The 19,850-nt window shown below is 56.8% G+C and overlaps 1 protein-coding gene across 6 annotated transcripts in view; it reads left to right on the plus strand.

Annotated features, from left to right (window-relative positions):
• The window catches only part of PEAK1 (pseudopodium enriched atypical kinase 1), a 280,397-nt gene extending 265,550 nt beyond the window's left edge, over window positions 1-14,847 (plus strand). For all 6 annotated transcript variants that reach the window (XM_056796714.1, XM_007477975.3, XM_007477974.2 and 3 more), the window contains one exon: window positions 9,493-14,847. In XM_056796714.1, coding sequence (XP_056652692.1) covers window positions 9,493-10,554 — 1,062 coding nt within the window. In that variant the 3' untranslated portion in view covers window positions 10,555-14,847. The remainder of the gene's footprint in view (window positions 1-9,492) is intronic.
• The last annotated feature ends 5,003 nt before the right edge of the window (window positions 14,848-19,850 follow it).

The raw sequence follows: 19,850 nt of genomic DNA on the forward strand, positions 1-19,850 counted from the left end.
ATCACTAATGGAAGATGGCGCCGTGTCCAGGAGGGGCCTTGAGTCTCTTCTTCGTTGAGAAGCCGGGCTGGAGCACCTTGAAGCCCAGGGCCCGGCAGGCTCGTCTCCTTGCCACGTCGGTGGCCTGGTCTTCATTTTTTCCTCGTCGTGACGCCCCAGAGAACAGGTGGCGGCTGCTAGAATGCGCGTTACCAGCAGGTTGGGGGAAGGAGGCGTCACACCGAAATGCTTGATGGAACCAACGATGGTGCTTCTGGGCCCTTCCAGAAACAGGATGAATGATCCGACTGTGCAACGATATCAGAAAGCCAGCGTGGCCTAGTGTAAGAGGGAGAGCCTCCAGGCAGCCCCGCAACGGCAGACGGGAGCCGTGTGACCCTGAGCACGTCGTGGCACTGCCGTGAGCCTCAGACGATTCTGGCCGGGAAGTCCCAGGTGTGTGGCCGTCGGCATCAGCAGTGGGAGTTCCCCCATGGACAGTCACCGGTGCCGTACGTGAGGCAGTCGCGGAATGTCGAAAATAGCCGAAGGAACCCCAAATCACCAGCTTTCCAAAGGGAGAAGACCAGCCACTGACCCACTCACTCGTCCATGATGTTGTCTTCTTTCCATTCTCAGAAAGTGCTTCGGTGCTCACGAGGCCTGGCGCCGCCGTCCTCGGACAGAGGCCTCTGGGCCTTCCTCAGCACCGGAAGGATTCGGCTCCCCTTTGACTCGCAGAGACACTGAGGACCAGCAAAGCCCGGGCCCTCCCTTGGAACGTCACAAGGAATCCGTCGCCAAACTAGCGTGATGCCGGCTCTTTCCTGGCGCACCGTGACCGCCAGCAGGCAGGACTTGCCTGAAAACTGGTGGCCTTTAAATGTCACCAAGACAACTCAGTGTTGGGCTTCTGGGACCTTCGGCCAGAGGGCATTTCCCATAAAACACAGCCAAGACAGCCGCTGAGCCCCAGGAGCTCGGCGTGGGGCCGCGTTTGTAAAGCCTCGCCTCCCTCACCTCCCTCGCCTCGCCTCCCTCACCTCCCTCACCTCGCCTCCCTCGCCTCCCTCGCCTCGCCTCCCTCACCTCCCTTGCCTCGCCTCCCTCGCCTCGCCTCCCTCGCCTCCCTCGCCTCGCCTCAGCTCGCCTCCCTCACCTCCCTCACCTCGCCTCCCTCGCCTCGCCTCCCTCACCTCCCTCACCTCCCTCACCTCCCTCACCTCCCTCACCTCGCCTCCCTCGCCTCCCTCACCTCCCTCGCCTCGCCTCCCTCGCCTCCCTCATCTTGCCTCCCTCACCTCCCTCGCCTCGCCTCCCTCGCCTCGCCTCCCTCACCTCGCCTCCCTCACCTCACCTCACCTCGGCTCGCCTCCCTCGCCTCCCTCGCCTCGCCTCCCTCACCTCCCTCGCCTCGCCTCCCTCACCTCCCTCGCCTCGCCTTGCCTCCCTCGCCTCCCTCGCCTCGCCTCCCTCACCTCCCTCGCCTCCCTCACCTCGCCTCGCCTACCTCGCCTCGCCTCCCTCGCCTCCCTCACCTCGCCTCCCGCGCCTCACCTCCCTCACCTCGCCTCCCTCACCTCCCTCGCCTCGCCTCCCTCACCTCCCTCGCCTCGCCTCCCTCACCTTGCCTCCCTCGCCTCGCCTCCCTCACCTCCCTCGCCTCGCCTCCCTCACCTCCCTCGCCTCGCCTCCCTCACCTCGCCTCCCTCGCCTCCCTCACCTTGCCTCCCTCGCCTCGCCTCCCTCACCTCCCTCGCCTCGCCTCCCTCGCCTCCCTCACCTCCCTCGCCTCACCTCCCTCGCCTCCCTCGCCTCGCCTCCCTCACCTCGCCTCCCTCACCTCCCTCACCTTGCCTCCCTCGCCTCGCCTCCCTCACCTCCCTCGCCTCGCCTCCCTCACCTCGCCTCCCTCGCCTCCCTCACCTCCCTCACCTCCCTCGCCTTGCCTCCCTCGCCTCCCTCACCTCCCTCACCTCCCTCGCCTTGCCTCCCTCGCCTCCCTCACCTCGCCTCCCGCGCCTCACCTCCCTCGCCTCCCTCGCCTCCCTCACCTCGCCTCCTGCGCCTCACCTCCCTCGCCTCCCTCGCCTCCCTCGCTTCGCCTCCCCTCCCCTCGCCTCCCACGCCCGCGTGCTTGCCGCTTCTCCTCTGTTCTTCCCTTGGGGTCTCCAGGCCTTTGTTGGGTCTTGGTTATTACCATGCCGATGCTCCCCTTCCTAGCATCATCCCGCCCAGGGGTTCCTTGAAGCGGCCCTGAGCGCGTGCCCCTTGCAGCCGGCCAAGGAGATCAGGACCTCCTCGCGGGCAGCCGCAGCGCCCGGCAGAGTGTGCCTGACAGTTCTAGGGGATGCCCTAGAAAATCTGTCTGATCCTTCTGAGCAGAGCTGTGGACTGTGAGGGGCCTTGCAGAGGTCCAGCTCAGCCGCCCTTTACACAGGAGGACCCTGAGGTCTGGAAAGGCTAAATCCCTTGCCCAAGGCCACGGGGCCTCCAGCAGAGTCCAGAATCCAGCCTGGGGCCCGGCTCAAGGGCTGCCTTTCCTGCCGTTATTGTCCATCTCAGGCTTGTGAAATCAGCCCAAGCACAAGACTATCTCGCTGGGTTGAGAGCCGGATTCTGGCCTCGGTTAAAGGGGCCCAAACTGTCATGGCACATGCTGCACCGTGCCCATCTTTGCATCTTCTGTGGTCCAAATGGCTCAGCGTAGCACCCGTGCGAGTCGTTGGCAGAGATGTGAGGCCACATCGGACCCAAGCGGGGGAGCCTCCTTCCGAGCCCCGGAGCCGTCTTAACTGAAGCGTGGCCCTTCCGGGGTCCCTGAGGAAGCCTTTGGCAAGAATAAATGGTTGTTCATGTAACCATCAGAGATGAAGGATCTCGTCTAGCCAGGCAGCCGGGTGGAGCGGGAATCGGGTATCCCTCCAGGGAGACATGGGGGTCGTTTTTTGGACATGACGGAGATCCAAACAGGCTCAGGGAAGCCTGCTCTCCCTTTGGGTTTCGTGTTCACGTCTGTCCAATAAAGGGGCTGAATTGGGGGGCCTCTGCACGATGCAGATCTGTGATCGAGTCTTTGCTCTTGTGGCTGCTGATCCCTTTTCATTTGTTGCATGGAGATGTGCGCACACGTGTGTTTGTCATCTCGGTCTACACTGGATCCAGGGTGCAAATCTCTCCACTCAAATAGGCCCCTTCCCATCCCCACGCCACTAGACCGGCTTAACCTCCTTCCCACCCAAACTCATGAAGAGACCTTTGGCTAGAGAACCAACCAACCCCCAAATCTGCAGGCCCCAAAGTGGAGTCCCAGAGCTGGCCTTGGTCCCTTGTTCCTGTAGAGGCTTCGTAGGCCCCCCGTTGTAGGCACGAGGAGACCTGAGCCCTCCAGAGGTGGAGAGTGTCTCCCCCGAGGGGCCCCGGCTCAGGAGCAGCAGGGCCAGGATTTAAAGATGACTCTGGCTTGACGTTCCCCCTTCTTTGGGCCACACAGACGGACCGTGCCCCATTGGAGCCAGGACTTCTAGTAAGAGCGGGCCTTCCCCTACTCCCACGTCCCCGAGGACCTCAAAAGCTCCCCGGCCAGCGTGGCCAGGGACCTCCCCCCAGAGGTGTTTTCCCATCGATGGGAGCCACTGACAATGCAGGAAATCGGACCAAAATGACATTAAGGAGAATAAAACAAATCAAAATGAATAATGATACAAACAACCCAACTTGTCAATGGCCGGCTATTGGGGCTGTTTAAAGCCTACAAAGCATTACGGATGCTCCTCTAGCAGCATCTGGCAGAGGCCTTCAGAGGGGAGGTTCTGGGAGAGCAGGTGTGCCAGGAGAGCAACGTCTTAGCGTTGAGCTCTTCCAAATCCATGGCTAAGTCTGTCCAGGCGAGCTGGGGAGACCAGCATCTTCTCTAGCTCTGCGGGATGCAGTCCCAGTTTATCTCATTCCCGAGGATGCTGAGAAAGCAAGACACAAATGAGAAAGAATTAACAAACAACTGTGACTGGTCGGAAGTTCCAGCTTGTTCAAACTCTAGACACGGGTAATTAATTACTGGCTTACTGACGTGGAAGGAACCGAAGGTTCCAATTTCTTAATTCAACATAAAAAACGCTCGACGCGGACCACCAAGAGCGAGGAGTCAGCAGAACTTCTCCCCTCTCGCCCCAAATGGCACACACACACGCTTGGAGCCGGCGTTGGTGAGTGGCCGCCTCATTTCAGGCCCCGGTGAATTCTGAAGGGCCCGGCAGCCTCCGACCTGGAGTGGGTTTGACAGGAAGAGCTTCTGGCTGCTGAGCTTGTGTGTGCCTAGACATTGTCCCCTGGGCCGGCCGTAGCCAGGTGGCAGAAGGATGCTTCACCGTTCCCTCCAGGGAGGCCCACCTCTCCAGCCTCTGCTCCCAAGCAACGTCATATAAAGTGAGCTCTGAGCCGAACGCTGGGCAGGTTCTTGAACCGCTTTGTCCCTCAGTTTTCCCATCTATTCACCAGAGATGAAGATTTCCTCTTACATGCAAACATCCTGGAATTTTGATTTGGGAATGTAAGAATTACTCTTGTCGTTCAGTCACGTCTGACTCTTGGGGTTTTCTTGGCAAAGATACTGAAATGCTTTGCTGTTTTCTTCTCCAGCTCCTCTTACAGATGAGGAACCTGAGGCAAACAGGTTAAGTGACTTGCTCAGGGTCACACAGCTAAGTGCCTGAGGCCAGAGTAGAACTCACACAGATCCACTTGCACCACCTACCTGCCCTCACATGGTTCTCTTGGGTTCTGCACTGTCTGTTGTAGAGAACCCTAAAAACAGAAGATGAAATAGTACGGTTCCATGCAGAATTTCTCTTTGAGGCTATGGAGTGGATTTCTTGAGAATGGACCTTTTCACAAAGATTGAGCTTCTAAATGATACGTCCTTCCCGAAACGTCCTAGCATACGCGTCCTCGCTGCCCAGAGTGCTTCAGAGTTTCACCCAGGGGCCATGGCAGAGATCCAGCATTCCATCTGTTCTCCCCGTGGGGCCGAGTGCCTCCTGCCCAAGGAGCATGGCATGATGGGATGTCAGGATGGAAGGAGACCTCCAGGTCTTCCAGGCCCATTTTCTGTGGTTTTTAGCGAGGGAGTGTATGTGTGACCCAGCTGAGCCTCGAGCCCCGTTTTCTGTTTCCTCGTCTGATTGTCTTCCTTCTAAGCCATGATTGTCTATCTCCATCTCCTTCCCTCATCTGAATGATCCGTAATATACTCTATAATCCCGATGTTTGCATTTTTATTATATAAAAGGATGTGCTCTATTTTGTCTGTAAGCTTGATGCTCCCGAGGCTTCTGGGTACCGGGCCTGCCATGTCCATAAATCGTGGGATCATGTGATGGAGAGCCACCGGGGCCTAGGAGAGAGACTGGGCCAGGCCAATGCTGGGCACATGGCCTCCTGGCACGCCCAGAGCCCTAATTGATGGAGCGAGCGCTCCTTTGTGGTCTGGGACGTTTAGAGGTGGCAAAGACGCGGCTCCACCAGGGCCAGAGGAGGGTGCCAGGCCCCCCCGGAGGCTCCCTAGACACAGCAGGCCGGCCTGTCGCCGTGGGGCCCGCAGGTTTGCTTTGAACGCTGTGTCTCCTCTTCGGCTTCGTTTTGGCGTCATTCAGCAAGATGGGGTGGGTGCTGCCGGGCTTGTGGTGCGTCCATCTTCCCGAGGGCTCGCTGAGGCCCCGAAGCATGCCCGGCCTGAGGCAGAGGAGAGGTGCGTGCGCTGCCCACAGAGCAGAAGTCAGCGGAAGGCCCACCCTAGGACGAGCAAGCCGGGTGCCGAGCATTTGGGGAGCCGAGCCGTGTGTCCAGCCTGGGACTCGGTGTCTCGAGGGGGCCAGGCCCGCCTCAGCCGCGAGCACAAACTTGTGGCTGTGGTGAGCTTTCCTAAGAAGAGCAGAGCCCCTTCTCGCCCTCCTGGGCTGGGGGGACCCCTCCCCCCCGTGAAGACGGAGCAGGTATTCCACCCGCTGGAGGTCCCTCACACGAGGCTGCCCGTCATCCTGGCTCTCTGAGGGACGCCCCTCTGGCTGCCCGCCCCTTCCTGGGTCCTGTGTGGAACACGGAGTCAGGGGCAGACCCAGCCCTGACCTGAGCGGACTCTCGGGGAGCGTGGCCACGCACGCGCCCTCCACCTTTGGAAAACCTCACCGTGCTGGCCTGGGTTCGTCTTACAAAATCAGCCACTCCGCTTTGCCTGGGAGGTAGGCCCCAAAGTCACGTGCCTGGAGGTAGGCCCCAAAGTCACGTGCCTGGAGGTAGGCCCCAAAGTCACGCGCCACAAGGCGTCTGGAGAAACGCCTGAACACCTCCTTCCCCAGCCAGCAGGGCTCCTGGTGCCAGTTACAGCAGCTCCGGGGCAAGGAGTACGTTTTGCTCAGCGGATCGGAGGAGACTGCGGGAAAAGGCAGTTTGACGCTGCTCCCTCCGGCTGTCTCCTCCCCCTCCTGAGCGGAGGTTTGCGATGCCGAACTCTGCTTTCTAGCCTTTGGACGTCGCGCTTTTTGTCGGGCCTGAAAAGCCCTCAGACTTTCCTCGGACAGTCCGAGCGACCAGGGGTCCCCCCCTTTTTGCTCTGGAGCCTTATCACCCCCAGGACCCCGTGTCTCGGGGTGCCCCTCTCTGGGGAGGGCACTCTTGGGGATCCCCGAGCGTGGGCTCCTCAGCCTCCCAGGCTGTCGGGAGCCTTCTGACCCGCAGGCACGGGCCTCCCTCGTGGGTGTGGCGGGGTCACGGCTCCCTTCCCAGGCAGAGCCGGGTTTCACCGCTGCCCAGACCTGTTTCAAGGTAGCAGAGAAAGATGAAGCATCCCTTCCGCACATAGAGAGGGCCAGTCTGGGCTGTGATCTGCAGCCTCTGCAGTGCCTTTGCTCCTCCTTCAAGATGATCAGAAGGCGGCAGCCTCCAGGAAGGGCGTCTTGGGGTCCAAAGACCTTGCAGATGGCCCCAGACACCCCCGTGACTCTTGGCCCAGCTCTGCCCCTGGACTGAAGGAGGCACAAATGAAAGGGCAGCATTCAGGGAGCCTCCAGGAGGTTCCAGAAGTGACGTCGTCCCTCCGTCCCGAGACAGTGCTTTGCTGTCTAGATGACTCTTTGGGCCTCGAAATTCATCACCGGGAGGCAGGCAGGTCATTTAGGTTTGTAAAACCTAAAACAGCCAAGTTATTAATATTTGAAAAAGATCCACTGTGGAGTGCACAGAACATTATTTCTCAGAATTTAATACTCCTATCTAAATTAACATCATAGTGGGCTCCATAATGGAGATTTATGAGATACCCATCCTAGGAGAAATCCGATTATGGAAATCTCCATAGGTCTGTGTGCTTAATTGTGACTCTTTTGATGGGTCTAAACCAGTTGGAAGCCCTGCTATTTCCCCTATTTCATGGCCCAGGTTCTCCTCTTTCCATCTACCCTTAAGATCAGTGGCCCATTCGTCTGCTCTTCTTCTAAATGTCGCAAGATGGGGAGCGTAAGAAACGCCGGCCTGCGCGGTCTGGCCCTGTGTTTGGGCCTCCTCTGAGCAAAGCCCAAAGCGCCTGACTGACTTCTCGTTCTTTCTTTGGACCTCCTTTTGAGAGTCCAGCTGGCGTTGAGCGTAGATTCGGGTGGGGTACCCGACTTTTCTACCCACTCAAGCCCAAAGGGCTTTTTTAAGGCACTCCGAACGTCTCCCCCTCTTTGCAGTGCTGAACAGGCTTTGGACATCCCAGCAAACCTGGCTTAATGAGAGTTTTTGCCAGCGTGGTGAGACTGAATCATCTTCCCTCAACCTTCACGCGGCAGGTCCTGGTTCCCCGGCACGCTGACGGCCTCGCGTGGACCCCTGCCCCACAGGGCGCCAGAGTCCGGTGGAGAATAGCTTCCGGGCTCTCCTTCGGGTCTCACACAGGGAAAAAGGACCAGAATTCTCAGGAGAGAGAGAGGTTTTTCACCTAATTTTCCTCACTATTTTACACTCGTGTCAGATGATCTCAAGCTTGTGATTTCCACAGAAGGCATTGGGGCTCCTCTCAAAGGCGAGCCTCCATTGTGGGGGTGGTTCAGAGCTCCTCGAAGGCAGGGACCGTTTCCTGTTTGGTCCTTTGGTCACTGTATGCCCCCCTCTTTCTGCCCCCTCCCCCCCCGAGCTAACTCCTGCAGCGTGGCTGCCATGTTGGTCGGAGATGGGCTGGAGGCCACGTGCTCATCACTGCTTAGGGCATCTCCCGTCTGTGTGCTGTGGGAGAGCCCCCCACGACCGCCCTTTGGGGAGAGCCCAGCCTTTCGCGGCCCACGGCACACTCAGACATGCGGCCATCTTACAGATGAGGAAAGTGAGGCCCAGAGAGCTGGGCCTTTACTGTAGGTCTTTGGACGCAGAATTGGAAGGAAGCTCCGGCACCGTCTAGATCAGAGTCCTCGCTTTACGGATGAGGAAGCAGAGCCAGAGAGGGGAAGGGACAACAGCCCTCCCCTGTTCCTATCCCCCGACACCTCCCATAGGGACCCCCACAGGTGTGGGGCCTTGTCCATCTCCTGTCCCCGTCTGCCCCAGAGCCTGGGAATCGCCGCGTTGGGGGGAGTCTGGCTGGCCAGGAGCCTCGTGAGTGAACTCCCCGAAGTCACCCAGCCTTCCCCGGCCTCCGTGTGCCCCGCTGGCCGAGCTCCCCGCCAAGGGGTCCGGACGAGGGCGCCGAGGAAGCCGGAGCTGGTAGGGGGCAAAGGAGGGGCTGCCCGAGCCGGGTCTGCCCCGTCCCGCCCTGGAGGCCTCCTGCCTCTGGTCCTGTCCTAGAAGCGTCCCTCGGAGCGCAGAGCCAGGGGAGGCCGGAGGGAGGGTGAACTTGGCCGGCTTGTGTGTGGCCGTGATGGAGGCCCGCGCGCTGGGGAGGGAGTGCAGCGCAGCGACAGCCCAGAGAACTTACTGAGGAAAGGCCAGGACGCTCCTCCGTTGTCTGGAGGCGGCCAGGCACGTGGCAGCCCCAGAGGTGGCCAACACGAGAACAGCGCCCCCATTTCTCAGGGGAGGCCTCGGGCCTGGGGGCCCGGCCTGAGGGGGCCCAGCCTGAGGGAGAGCTCTGCCGGACCCTTCACACCCACAGCAGGCGCCTTCCCCGAGCTCTGTATCCACCCCTCAGGACTCAGAGATGGAGCCCCGGAGGCCCTGCAGAGGCCACTGGACAGCCAGAGGAGGGCCCTGCCCAAGGCCGTGCCTGTGCCTGGGATCTGGGGCGGCCCTGGAGCCTTTGGTGACCCTCCTCCCGGGTGCCCTCTCCGAGGCCTCCTCGGCGTGCCGCTCTGCCCCCGGAGCCTCTGTGCGCACGGGAAGGAGGTGGTCTTGGAGGGGCCCGAGTGGGGGGAGGGAGCCCCACCTGAGACCGTAGACAGCTCCATTCCGAGGCTCCTCCTCCTCCTCTGGGCCTGGGGGGGGCCCAGAAATGGTCGTCGGCCCGCAGGGGCAGAGAGGCCGCCTCTAATCCCTCTTTTCTTTTTCCAGATCTGCAAAAGCAAAGCGAAGGAATCGCAGCAGTATTACCACAGCCTGGCCGTGCGGCAGAGCCTGGCCGTCCACTTCAACATCCAGCAGGACTGCGGCCACTTCCTGGCCGAGGTCCCCCTGCGGCTCCTGCCCTGGGAGGATCCCGACACCCCCGGGGACGAGGACGAGGACGGGGACGGGGAGGGGGGAGGGGCCGAGGCGGGCGCGGGCGGCGGCCCCGGCCAGCAGCGCAGCCACGTGGTGGTGATCACGCGGGAGGTGCCGCACCTCACGGTGGCCGACTTCGTGCGGGAGTCCTCGGCGCGGCACGGGAGGAGCCCCGACGCGTACGAGCGGCAGGTGTGCCTGCTGCTGCTGCAGCTGTGCTCGGGCCTGGAGCACCTGAAGCCCTACCACGTCACGCACTGCGACCTGCGCCTCGAGAACCTGCTGCTGATCCGCGGCCGGCCCGAGGCCGAGGCCGGCCCGGCGCGGCTCCTGGTGAGCAACTTCTCGCAGGCCAAGCAGAAGAGCCGGCTGGCCGAGCCCGAGGCGCTGCGGGACCGCTCGCGGCTGGCGCCCGAGATCCTGACGGCCACGCAGTACAAGAAGTGCGACGAGTTCCAGACGGGCATCCTCATCTACGAGATGCTGCACCTGGCCAACCCCTTCGACGAGAGCCCCGGCCTGAAGGAGCGCGAGTACACGCGCGCCGACCTGCCGCGCATCCCCTGCCGCTCGCCCTACTCGTGGGGCCTGCAGCAGCTGGCCGGCTGCCTGCTGCACCCCAACCCCTCGGAGCGCATCCTCATCTCGGACGCCAAGGGCGTGCTGCAGTGCCTGCTCTGGGGCCCCCGCCAGGACCTCTTCCCGAGCCTGGGCGGCCCCGCCGGCCCGCGCGGCGCCGCGCTGCAGAGCTGGCTCGACATCAAGCGGACGCTGCTCATGGTCAAGTTCGCCGAGAAGGCCCTGGACCGCGCGGGCGGCGTCAGCCTCGAGGACTGGCTCTGCGCCCAGTACCTGGCCTTCGCCACCACCGACTCGCTGGGCGGCATCGTGGACATCCTGCAGCAGCGCTAGCCCCGGGCGCCGGGGGGGGGCGGGGAGGCCCGCCGGCCCGGCCCCCCCAGCGCCCCCTCAGTGTTACCAGTCCGGCAGGCGCTGCCCGCGCCCACGGATCTATGTGCAATCCCTGTCTGTCCTCTTAGCCCTCTCGTGCACTGTTTGCGCCGCCGCTGGGACTCGACCCTCCCCGTCCTCCCCCGGCACACCAGACGAGGCTCCGCGCGTGTGCGTGCGCGTGTGCGCGCGTGCTTCGTTCGAAACTGTGAGGAATCCCTTTACGTCAGCCGTGAAAACAAAGTAGCCACTTCGAACACGCGGCGCCCTTGGAAATGCCTCCGCCCTGGGGCGGGCTTTAATTGGGGGGGAGGGGGGAGGGGAGAGGGGAGGAGGAGGAGAGGGGGCGCCTTGTCCTGTCCTGCTCCCTTGTGTTCATGGAAAAGGCAGTCCTGGGACTTGATGGGTGTCCTCTTCCTTCCCGTGGGTGCCGTCATCTCCCTAGAAGACCCCTGGGCGGGGGTGGGAGCGGGGCTCATCCCCTGACCCAGGCCAGCTCCAGAGTGGAGAGGCAGAAGGTCTGGGCCCCAAAGGCCACCCATTCCCGGCCTGGTGGCACCCTGTCAGGCTCCTGACACCCCGGGCAGGGCCCCGAGCCTTCCTCGATCCCTCACTGTCTCCCGTCTGTCTGTGTGTGCCATGACTGATCCTGGTGATTCCCTCCCACTCTCCAGCCTCAGAAGGCTGGCCTCCAGCGCTAGCTTGTGCGGCCCCGGCCTCTGCTGGTCCCAACACCGGCCTCTGCCGGCCCCAACACCGGCCTCTGCCGGTCCCAACACCGGCCTCTGCCGGCCCCAACACTGGCCTCTGCCGGCCCCAACACCGGCCTCTGCTGGCCCCAACACCGGCCTCTGCCAGCCCCTGCAGGCCCCAACACAGGCCATCCCCAACACTGGCCTCTGCCAGCCCCAACACCGGCCTCTGCCAGCCCCAACACCGGCCTCTGCCAGCCCAGCGGTTCCTGAAGAAGTTCAGCCAAAGTGTCAGAGGTCGGGGTCAGCCTGGAGGCCATGAGATGGTCCCGGGAGCGCGAATCCCCTCCCGACGTTTGCTCGGTGGGCTACCAGGTCGGGCTGTTGCTTTGAGTGGGGGTCCCTTGGGAGTTGCCTTCTCTGGGAGGGAGGGGGGAGAAGCTGTTCTTTGGGGGGGGCCAACCACGGCCTGAGCCTGCCCCGACGCGAGGACGCCGATGGAGCCGCCCCAAGTGATCTTCCAAGAATGTGATTCCAAAACAAAGCTCTTCCGGCTCTTCGCAGTCGTGGCAAGCGTTCTAGCCGTGTGACAGCTGCGGCAGGAATCCCGAATCCGCCTCCGCTGGGACAGCGAGCCTGTGGCCGGCCCTAGGAGCTCCAGCGCCCTTTCAGTCCTCTCAAGGAATGACCAGTTGGCGGGCAGCACCATGGATGGGAAATAGAGACTCTCCTTTTCCCTTGGCTCCGCCTCAGACACGTCCATCTGTATCAAGAGTGCACACATCAAGCAGCCTTTTGAACGCGATTTAAAGCGAGCCGTTTGATAAAGCCAGAGAGAGCAAGGCCAGAGCTCGGACCCGTTTGGGTCAGTGGAAGAGGAGGGCCAGGCGAGAGCTGCCAAGACCAGGGACGGGACCTAGAACAGAGCAAGTGCCTTGTTAGAATCAGAATCTGCTCTTCAAAGGGGATCCCTGGCAGTTTGACCCACGTTCAGAGACGTCGCCAGCATGCGGTGGGAAAAGGCAGCCTCTCAAGACTGGGCGAACCAGGGCTCCAGAAGCTGAGCGTCACATCTCGGGCTCAGAAAGGGGCGCAATTGAAATCTGAGGGGCCCCACCATGGGATGAGGTCATCGGGAGGGCGCTCCAGCGGGGCCCGGAGCTCGAGGAGAATTCGAAACGCGGTTCTCTGGTCTGCAGAATCCCCGGCCCCGCCGTTATCCAGCTGATCCCGAGGAAGAAGACCGACGTTTTACAGTTGGGGAAAATACATTTCGATCCACGAGGAACAGGACGTCGCTCATCCCCTCAAAGATGAAGCGAATCCATTTTTGCTTCCAAACCCCAAATGAGTGTGCAGCCTCGGTGTAAGGCTGGAGACCTCGAGGCCCCTCTGCATGGAAATATTAAAGCAGGTCCCATTTCGAGAGAATCTGGCTGGAACGTCCCGGCACTGGAGAACTTCCGAAGGGCCTTTGGGTCAAATGAAGTGAGACGGTCAGAGCAGGCTCCCCGGACCTAAGCCCCGAACCGGAGGAGGCTGGAAAACCATTTGCAAGCCCCGAGAGCAAGCAGGACTTAAAGACATCTGAATTCTTCTTGGGCCTCCTAAGAGCTAACGTTTACCCTCTCTAAACAAGTCAGCAGGAGATAAAGATCCAAGCAAATGACATGGGAGGGCTCTGACATCTTGGCACTGAAGCCCAAGTCTGGAGGGGATTCCTTCCGCCCCTTTCTCCTTCCATCCTCTTCAAGGGATGGTGCCTACCTACAAATGGTTACAGACGGCTCTACCTTGGGAGGAGGCCGTACAGAGAGTGTTACTCCCATTTTACAGAGAAAGAAACGAGACTTTGAAGAGACAAATGGTTTTCCAGGGTCTCATACCAAGGGAGGGAAGAAGCTTGGCTTTGGAGTCCAAAGACCTAAAGGGTTCTCTAAGAATCAGGTGTTAGGAAGTACCAAAGTCAGAATTTGAACCCAGAATCCAGTATTGCTACCCTGACTCCCACAAGTGTAGCTCAGTCTAAGGAGCAAGTCATTTATTGTTCTGTTTCCTCCCTAACCGCATGATTCACTTTACCTCAGTTGAGTTAATACTCTTCCCATCCCCCAAGTGATCTGCACCCTTGACTTCAAATCACTGCTCTTAAGTGTGCACTGAAATCCAACCGGCTGCCCTCAGCAGCCCCAAGGGCATGTGGGCAGGTCCCAGCACCCAAACCGAGAGGGGGCGGGAGGGATGGTACCAAAGAAATGGAGCCCCGCTCACCCTGGCGCTGAAGGTGAAGCCAGAAGAGGGAAATGGACACACAATCCACTTCCATCCTTAGAAAAGATTTCCTTATTTATTTCTTTTTTTGCCTATATATAAAACAGTCATGTGTTAGGACAGGAAGAGAACAAAAGTCACATCCCCTCCCCCCCCAAAAAAACAAACAGCACCGGGCTGAATGTACGGTTCCAAAGAACCTGACCTCTCCTCTCCCCTTCTTCCCTCTCGAGGGGCTGTCGAGCTCTTCCCTGGAGATCCCCTGGTGAAGAAACAGCCCGTCTCTTTGACACTGTATTTGAAGGCTTTTTTTTCCTTTTTAATGATGGTTTCCGTAGGTGGTGCTTTAAAGAATTCTTGGGAGATTTCTTTAATGGATTGTGAATGTTTTGATAAACCTTCCTGTAGAGGTGTTTACCACTCGCTCATCATGCCATCATGCAGCAGTTACTAAGTGCCCAGAAGGAGAGAGGGGCTCCCCGGCTGTCTGGCCCTCTTGCGTTCTCCACCTGAGCAGCCTGCCCCTGTTCGGGCGCCGCAGCCCCGAGAGGAGTGTCCGTGCGGTGGGTCAGCCTCTTCCCATCCATCTCACCCTCTGTATTTTTTTAATCCAAGGTGGTTTCAGGGATTCAGAGGACGTTGGAAATTTTTTTACATAGAAGAAATATAAAGACATATATATTACTATGAACTTTATCGTATTTCCGAAATTCCACTTGGCCCTTCGTGTGTGTGCGTGTGCGTGTGTGTGCTTGTGTGTGTGTTGGAGGGGAAGGAAGGAAGGGTTGGGGTGCGTGTGAACCCACACACAGCAGATAGGTTTGAATGTTGAACTACCCGAAGGTTCCGGGGTAGACTCTTGGAAAGGACAACTCGCACTGCTTGGTCCGACGCGAAGAGTCGTCCCTGACCTCGCCCGTGTCAGAAGGTTCTGGGTCTGAACGGGCTAGGTCAGGATTCTCTGCTGTTGCCAGGAGGGCTGGGGGCTCCGGGGTCACCCGATTAAAGAGGTTCCTTCTCTCTGGGCTTTGTCCTTGGAATTTTCTTTCCAATGACTCTCCCAGGCCTGCCCCTCGCTCCGTGGAAGCTTTCTCTTGGGAAAGCTCGTCTTGGTTGCTTTATCTGAAGCTTCATCTCTCTGGTCACCCATTTTATAGATGTATAAATATATTAACTAAATCTCCCTCTGTCGTTGGGGGGCAATTCTATGCTCTGGTTTGCTGTGGTACTTGCTGTGGACGCTGTGGCATTCATGTTACTGTGTAAATAAAATCATTTTATTACACCGAAAGCCAGGTGTGGCGTTGTTAACTTGCCGAGGCGTCCGCAGTGGGGAGGGGGCGCTCTGTCGGCAGGAAGCATGCATCAGGCCAGCCGGAGGCCTTCATGCATTTCTGGGGTGTCCAGAAGGCAGTGGTGAGTTCTAGAGATCCCCCCGTCCCACCCCCAGGGAAACCTGGTGTTTCCTTCGCCTGTGGCTGTCCTCTGCTTGGTCCAGTTCCTTCTCCTGGAATTCTCTGCCTTGGGGGGCTCACAAAATCTCTAGAGCTAGAAGTCAGACTATTCAAGCAGCAAGGAATTCAGAGGTCTGAGTCCGATCCCCCATTTTACAGATGAGGAGGGAGAGGGGGAATCACTCAGCCCAGGGCACACAGGGAGGAGACTAAGGGAAAAGCCAGACTGTTATCTGGGTAAGCTCTGGGATGATCACCACATCGCCTCCAAGCCTCTTTCCTGCTGTATCCAGTGAGGGGGGCTGGATACGATCCCCCATGTAGACTCAGAAGGGGCCTCGGAGGCCGTCTGATCAGGCCCAGGAGGGGAGCGTTACCCCAGGCCGGAAGCTGGATTGGAACCCAAATCCTCCACTACTCCACACCCATTTCTGAGGTCTCTCTTTCAGCGCCCACATTCAAGGATCCTGGTTTTCCAAAGGTGAGAGACATTCATCTCCCTCCTAAGTCTTACGCTTTCTCTTCATCCCCTCCTTAGCCCTTAAGTCCTAGTACGAGCAAGAGAAATTACAGCGAATTAATAGCAGGCTTTGCAAAGTCTGATAGAATGCTTTCCAGCTCTCCTTGGTGCTGAAGAGCAGGGCCTCTTTGGGATGGGCTGCTAGTGCCCTCTGGTGGCCAGCCTGCCTACGTGTGAGCCATCACCAGCCCCCACTGCACCAGCCTGAGCTGAGATCAAGGGAAGGTGGCAGCACTGGGGGAGGGAGCGGGCATCCTCCTGGGCCTCCGTCCATAGGAAGGCAAAGACCCAAGCCCAGACCCCTCCCCTCCGAGCCTCTACAGTTAGGGAGTGGCATCTGGTAGTGTCTCTGCGCCCTCAGCTCTCCCTCCAATGCTGTGCCCAGGGTCCTGGTGGCATTCTCCAGATTCTGAATTTGACTGATCATAGGATGCAAAGCAGGGGAGGACTTTAGAAGGCATTGGTCCAACCCTCTTGTATAACAGGAGGGGAAACTGAGGCACAAGGCAAGGCCTCCCCAAGACATGTCAGAGCCGATAGAAGCAGCTCTGACCGTGAGGACCAAAGGAGATAATTGTGGGAAGTGCTTAGCACAGTGCCTGGCACAGAGAAAGCACTACATACATTTAGCTATTAGTATTAAGAACTCGAGATTCTTCACCCTGGACCACCCTCATTTCAGTGACCCAGATAACAGCTGGGCTGGGAGGAAAGATTCGACCATCCACGATGACGGGATGGAGAATCATCTTGTTGCTGTCGCTGGCCTTATCTGGCACGGTTGGGTTTTTTAAAATGTCCCAAAGCCCTTTGCAGTCACCAACACACAGTAGTCACTTAGAGGCTTCCTGGCTGCACCAGAAATAGTGCTCCCCAAGACCGCACACGGGGACCCCTTTGGGCGCTCCTGTGGGTGAGGGGGGCGGGAGGGCTTTGGTTTCGCCATTATGACCACAGATCTACGAACAAGCCATCTTGGAGCACAAAAAACCACAGCAAGCCTGGTTTGTGCCGGGGTCCAAGCTCTCCCTTCCTGGCTATTGGCCATTGCGAGCTGGCTGTACAGGGTAGACAAGCCCAGCCACTAAAGAAAGAAGTGGGCAATTTGAGGCTTGGGACCCGGCAGAAATGGAGCCTAGCTAGAACTGAGTCAACAGTCCAGCGGTTTATCGGTCCAAACAGCTGGCTTGGGGGTGATGCAGAAATATTGGCCAGCTGATTGGCTATGGCCGTTAAGGTTTCAGACATAGGAAGAAGGGTCAATTGATTTTGAGAGGGAAGGCACATTGGGATCCCCAGATGATATCTCCATAATAATGGCATTTATAGAGTGCTTCGGGTTTTGCAAGACCTTTATAAAGGTTTGGGGGTGGTTTTTTTTTATCCTTGCAACCCTGGGAAGAAGTAGGTGCTATTAATTCCCCATTTCACAGTTGAGGAAACTGAGGCAGAGCTAAAGTTATTTCAGGGGGGAGGGGGTCACAGCTAGTAAATGTCCAAAGTCGAGTCTAATTAGTGTTTTTCTGACTCCTGACCAGTCCTCTGTGCACTGGATCATCAAGTTGCCTCTTGAAAAATTAGAGCAAATAGCTGTGAATAAGTAAGTCTAGGATTTAGAGTCAAAAAAGAATTTTAATTAAAATACATTCTAAATATATCTATTATATGATGATATATAAGATATTATAGTATTATGTATAATATAAATATTAATATAAATATATAATATAGTATCTATACCATGTATTATATTTGTGGCATTTTATAGTATTTATGGCATATTGTATGTATATTCTTATATTATTAGAGATTACCCAGTTCCCACCTCATTTAAAAGAGGCAGATTCCAAGAGAGGCAAAATGACTTGTCCAAAGTCATACAGCTAGTAAATGGCAGTGTCAGGATTCGCAACCTTGTCTCCTGACCCCAAAGCCAGGGTTCTGCTGCCCATATATGAGAAGAGCGGTTAGGTGTCAGTGATAACAGCACACAATCTGTAGGACCTGAAGCTTTCCAAAGTTCTCTCCTCATCACGACCCTGTGAAATCGTTAGTAGTATTGCCCCCATTTTTCAGATGAGGCTTATTGAGGCTAAGGGAAAGGATATGACTTGCCCACCGTCCCACCGTTTGAGAGTAGTAGAGCCTCCTCCAAGCCTGCCAGCCGTTCAGTATCCTGCCTTATATCCAATGGCACCAGGAGGCTTCCTCCATGAAATAAGAGTCAGCTCCACCTCAGGCTGCCCAGGTGAGAGTCACAAAGCCAAGGCAATGGGCTGCTGGGGGAACATGAGAGCCCATTTATCCTTCTGCTCTGGAGGGAGGCAGGAGAGAGAAATCCTATCCGGGAGCTCCCTGGAGCCTCCGAATTTGGTCCCTGTGGAGGGAAGGACACATTCTTGTGAATTCATTAAGCTGCTCATTACACGCCTGCCTGGGAGAGAGTCATTTTCCTCTCTGGCTGTCTGGTGGCCCGGCCATGATTGGTCATTGACATTTGATTTGGGCTGGAGGCCAGGTACTCTCCCTTCCACGAAGTCGAATGCTGCTTCAGCAGAGTGACTGCTTTTAACCTCAGCCACCTAGAGTCTATTAATTTCATCCTGGAATGAGTGGGTCTGTGGCGGCTCTTTGAGAGCCCCGGGGAAACTCATCTGGATCTTCTTTCAAAGGTTCCCAATCCCTTCTGCCTTCCCTCAGAGGCCAAGCAAATGGCAGCTCCTTTCAGAGAAGCCTTCCCTCCATGCAAGATGGGGAAGAGGCTGCCTGGCTCGCCAATAAGTGAGCGGGGACCGTCATCAAGACCTGCTCAAGCAAGTGTTGCTAGCTCTGAAGATGCAGGATGCCAGAGGAGGGGACAAGGCTAGGGCTGCGAAGGGTAAGTTCTCCAAAATGGACAAAGCCCGGGGAAGAGCTGGGCTGCTTGCCCTGCCTTCTTCCTCCCACCTTGAATCAAGGTTCTGATTGCCCATCTCTAGGCAGTTCTGGGTGTGATGGACAACCCACTGACCTTTAGGATTTCCAAGTCATTCAAGCTCCACTTCTCACCTGGCATAGGATCTTGGACTTAGCACGATGGGGCACACAGTGGGCATTTAATAAACACTTACCATATAAATGCAGATGAAAACCTATAGTTTATCACTTGTTAATTTGGGTTTATGAAGACTTGTACAAGAATATTCATAGCTGCGCTCTTTGTGGTAGCAAAAAATTGGAAAACAAGGGGATGCCCTTCCATTGGGGAATGACTGAACAAATTGTGGTATATGTTGGTGATGGAATACTATTGTGCTAAAAGGAATAATAAAGTGGAGGAATTCCACGGAGACTGGAACAACCTCCAGGAAGTGATGCAGAGCGAGAGGAGCAGAACCAGGAGAACATTGTACAGAGAGACAGATACACTGTGGTACAATCGAATGTAACTGACTTCTCTGCTAGCAGCAATCAATGATCCAGAACAATTCTGAGAGACTTATGAGAAAGATGCTATCCACACCCAGAGGAAGAACTGTGGGAGTAGAAACACAGAAGAAAAACAACTGCTTGATCACATGGATCGATGGGGATATGATTGGGGATGGAGACTAAACGATCACCCTAGTGCAAATATCAATAATATGGAAATAGATCTTGGTCAATGACACATGTAAATCCCAGTGGAATTGCACGTTGCACGTTGGCTACGGGAGGGGGGAAGGAAGGGAGAGAAAGAACATGAATCATGTAACCATGAGAAAATATTCTAAATTAATTAATTAAATAAATTAATTAAATAAAATGTTTAAGTCAAAGAAAAATTGGGGGTTTGTGTTTGGGAGTTTGGTTTTATAAGATTATTTGCTTACAAAAATGAATAATAAGGAAATATATAACCCAGAAAAAAATAATAAAAGAATAAAGAATAAAAAAATAAATGTTTATCCATTAATTGGGCAAAGTCTCTTTCTCATCTCCATTTTTGGTTTCCCATGTTTCCTGTGTAAGACAGAGAGAACAGTTCTTGCCCCGCAAATGCCTACCCCTCAGAGGTGTTGTGATAATACAACAAGATTATATAGGGTCAGTAAGGCATTATGTAAATATAAGCAATTGTGGCAACTGGTGGCTCAGTGGATAGAAGACCAAACTTGGAAATCAGAGATCCTGGGTTCAAGTCTGACCTCAGACACTTCCTAGCTGGGTGACCCTGGGCAAGTCACTTGACCCCCATTTCTAACCCCTTACTGCTCTTCTTTCATGGAACCAATACTCAAGACTGGTTCTAACTCAGAATGCATGAGGTTGTTGGGTTTTTTTTAATTTAGGGGGCAGCTG

The sequence above is a fragment of the Monodelphis domestica genome, chromosome 1 (assembly GCF_027887165.1).
Source record: "Monodelphis domestica isolate mMonDom1 chromosome 1, mMonDom1.pri, whole genome shotgun sequence".
NCBI classification, from domain to species: Eukaryota; Metazoa; Chordata; class Mammalia; order Didelphimorphia; family Didelphidae; genus Monodelphis; species Monodelphis domestica.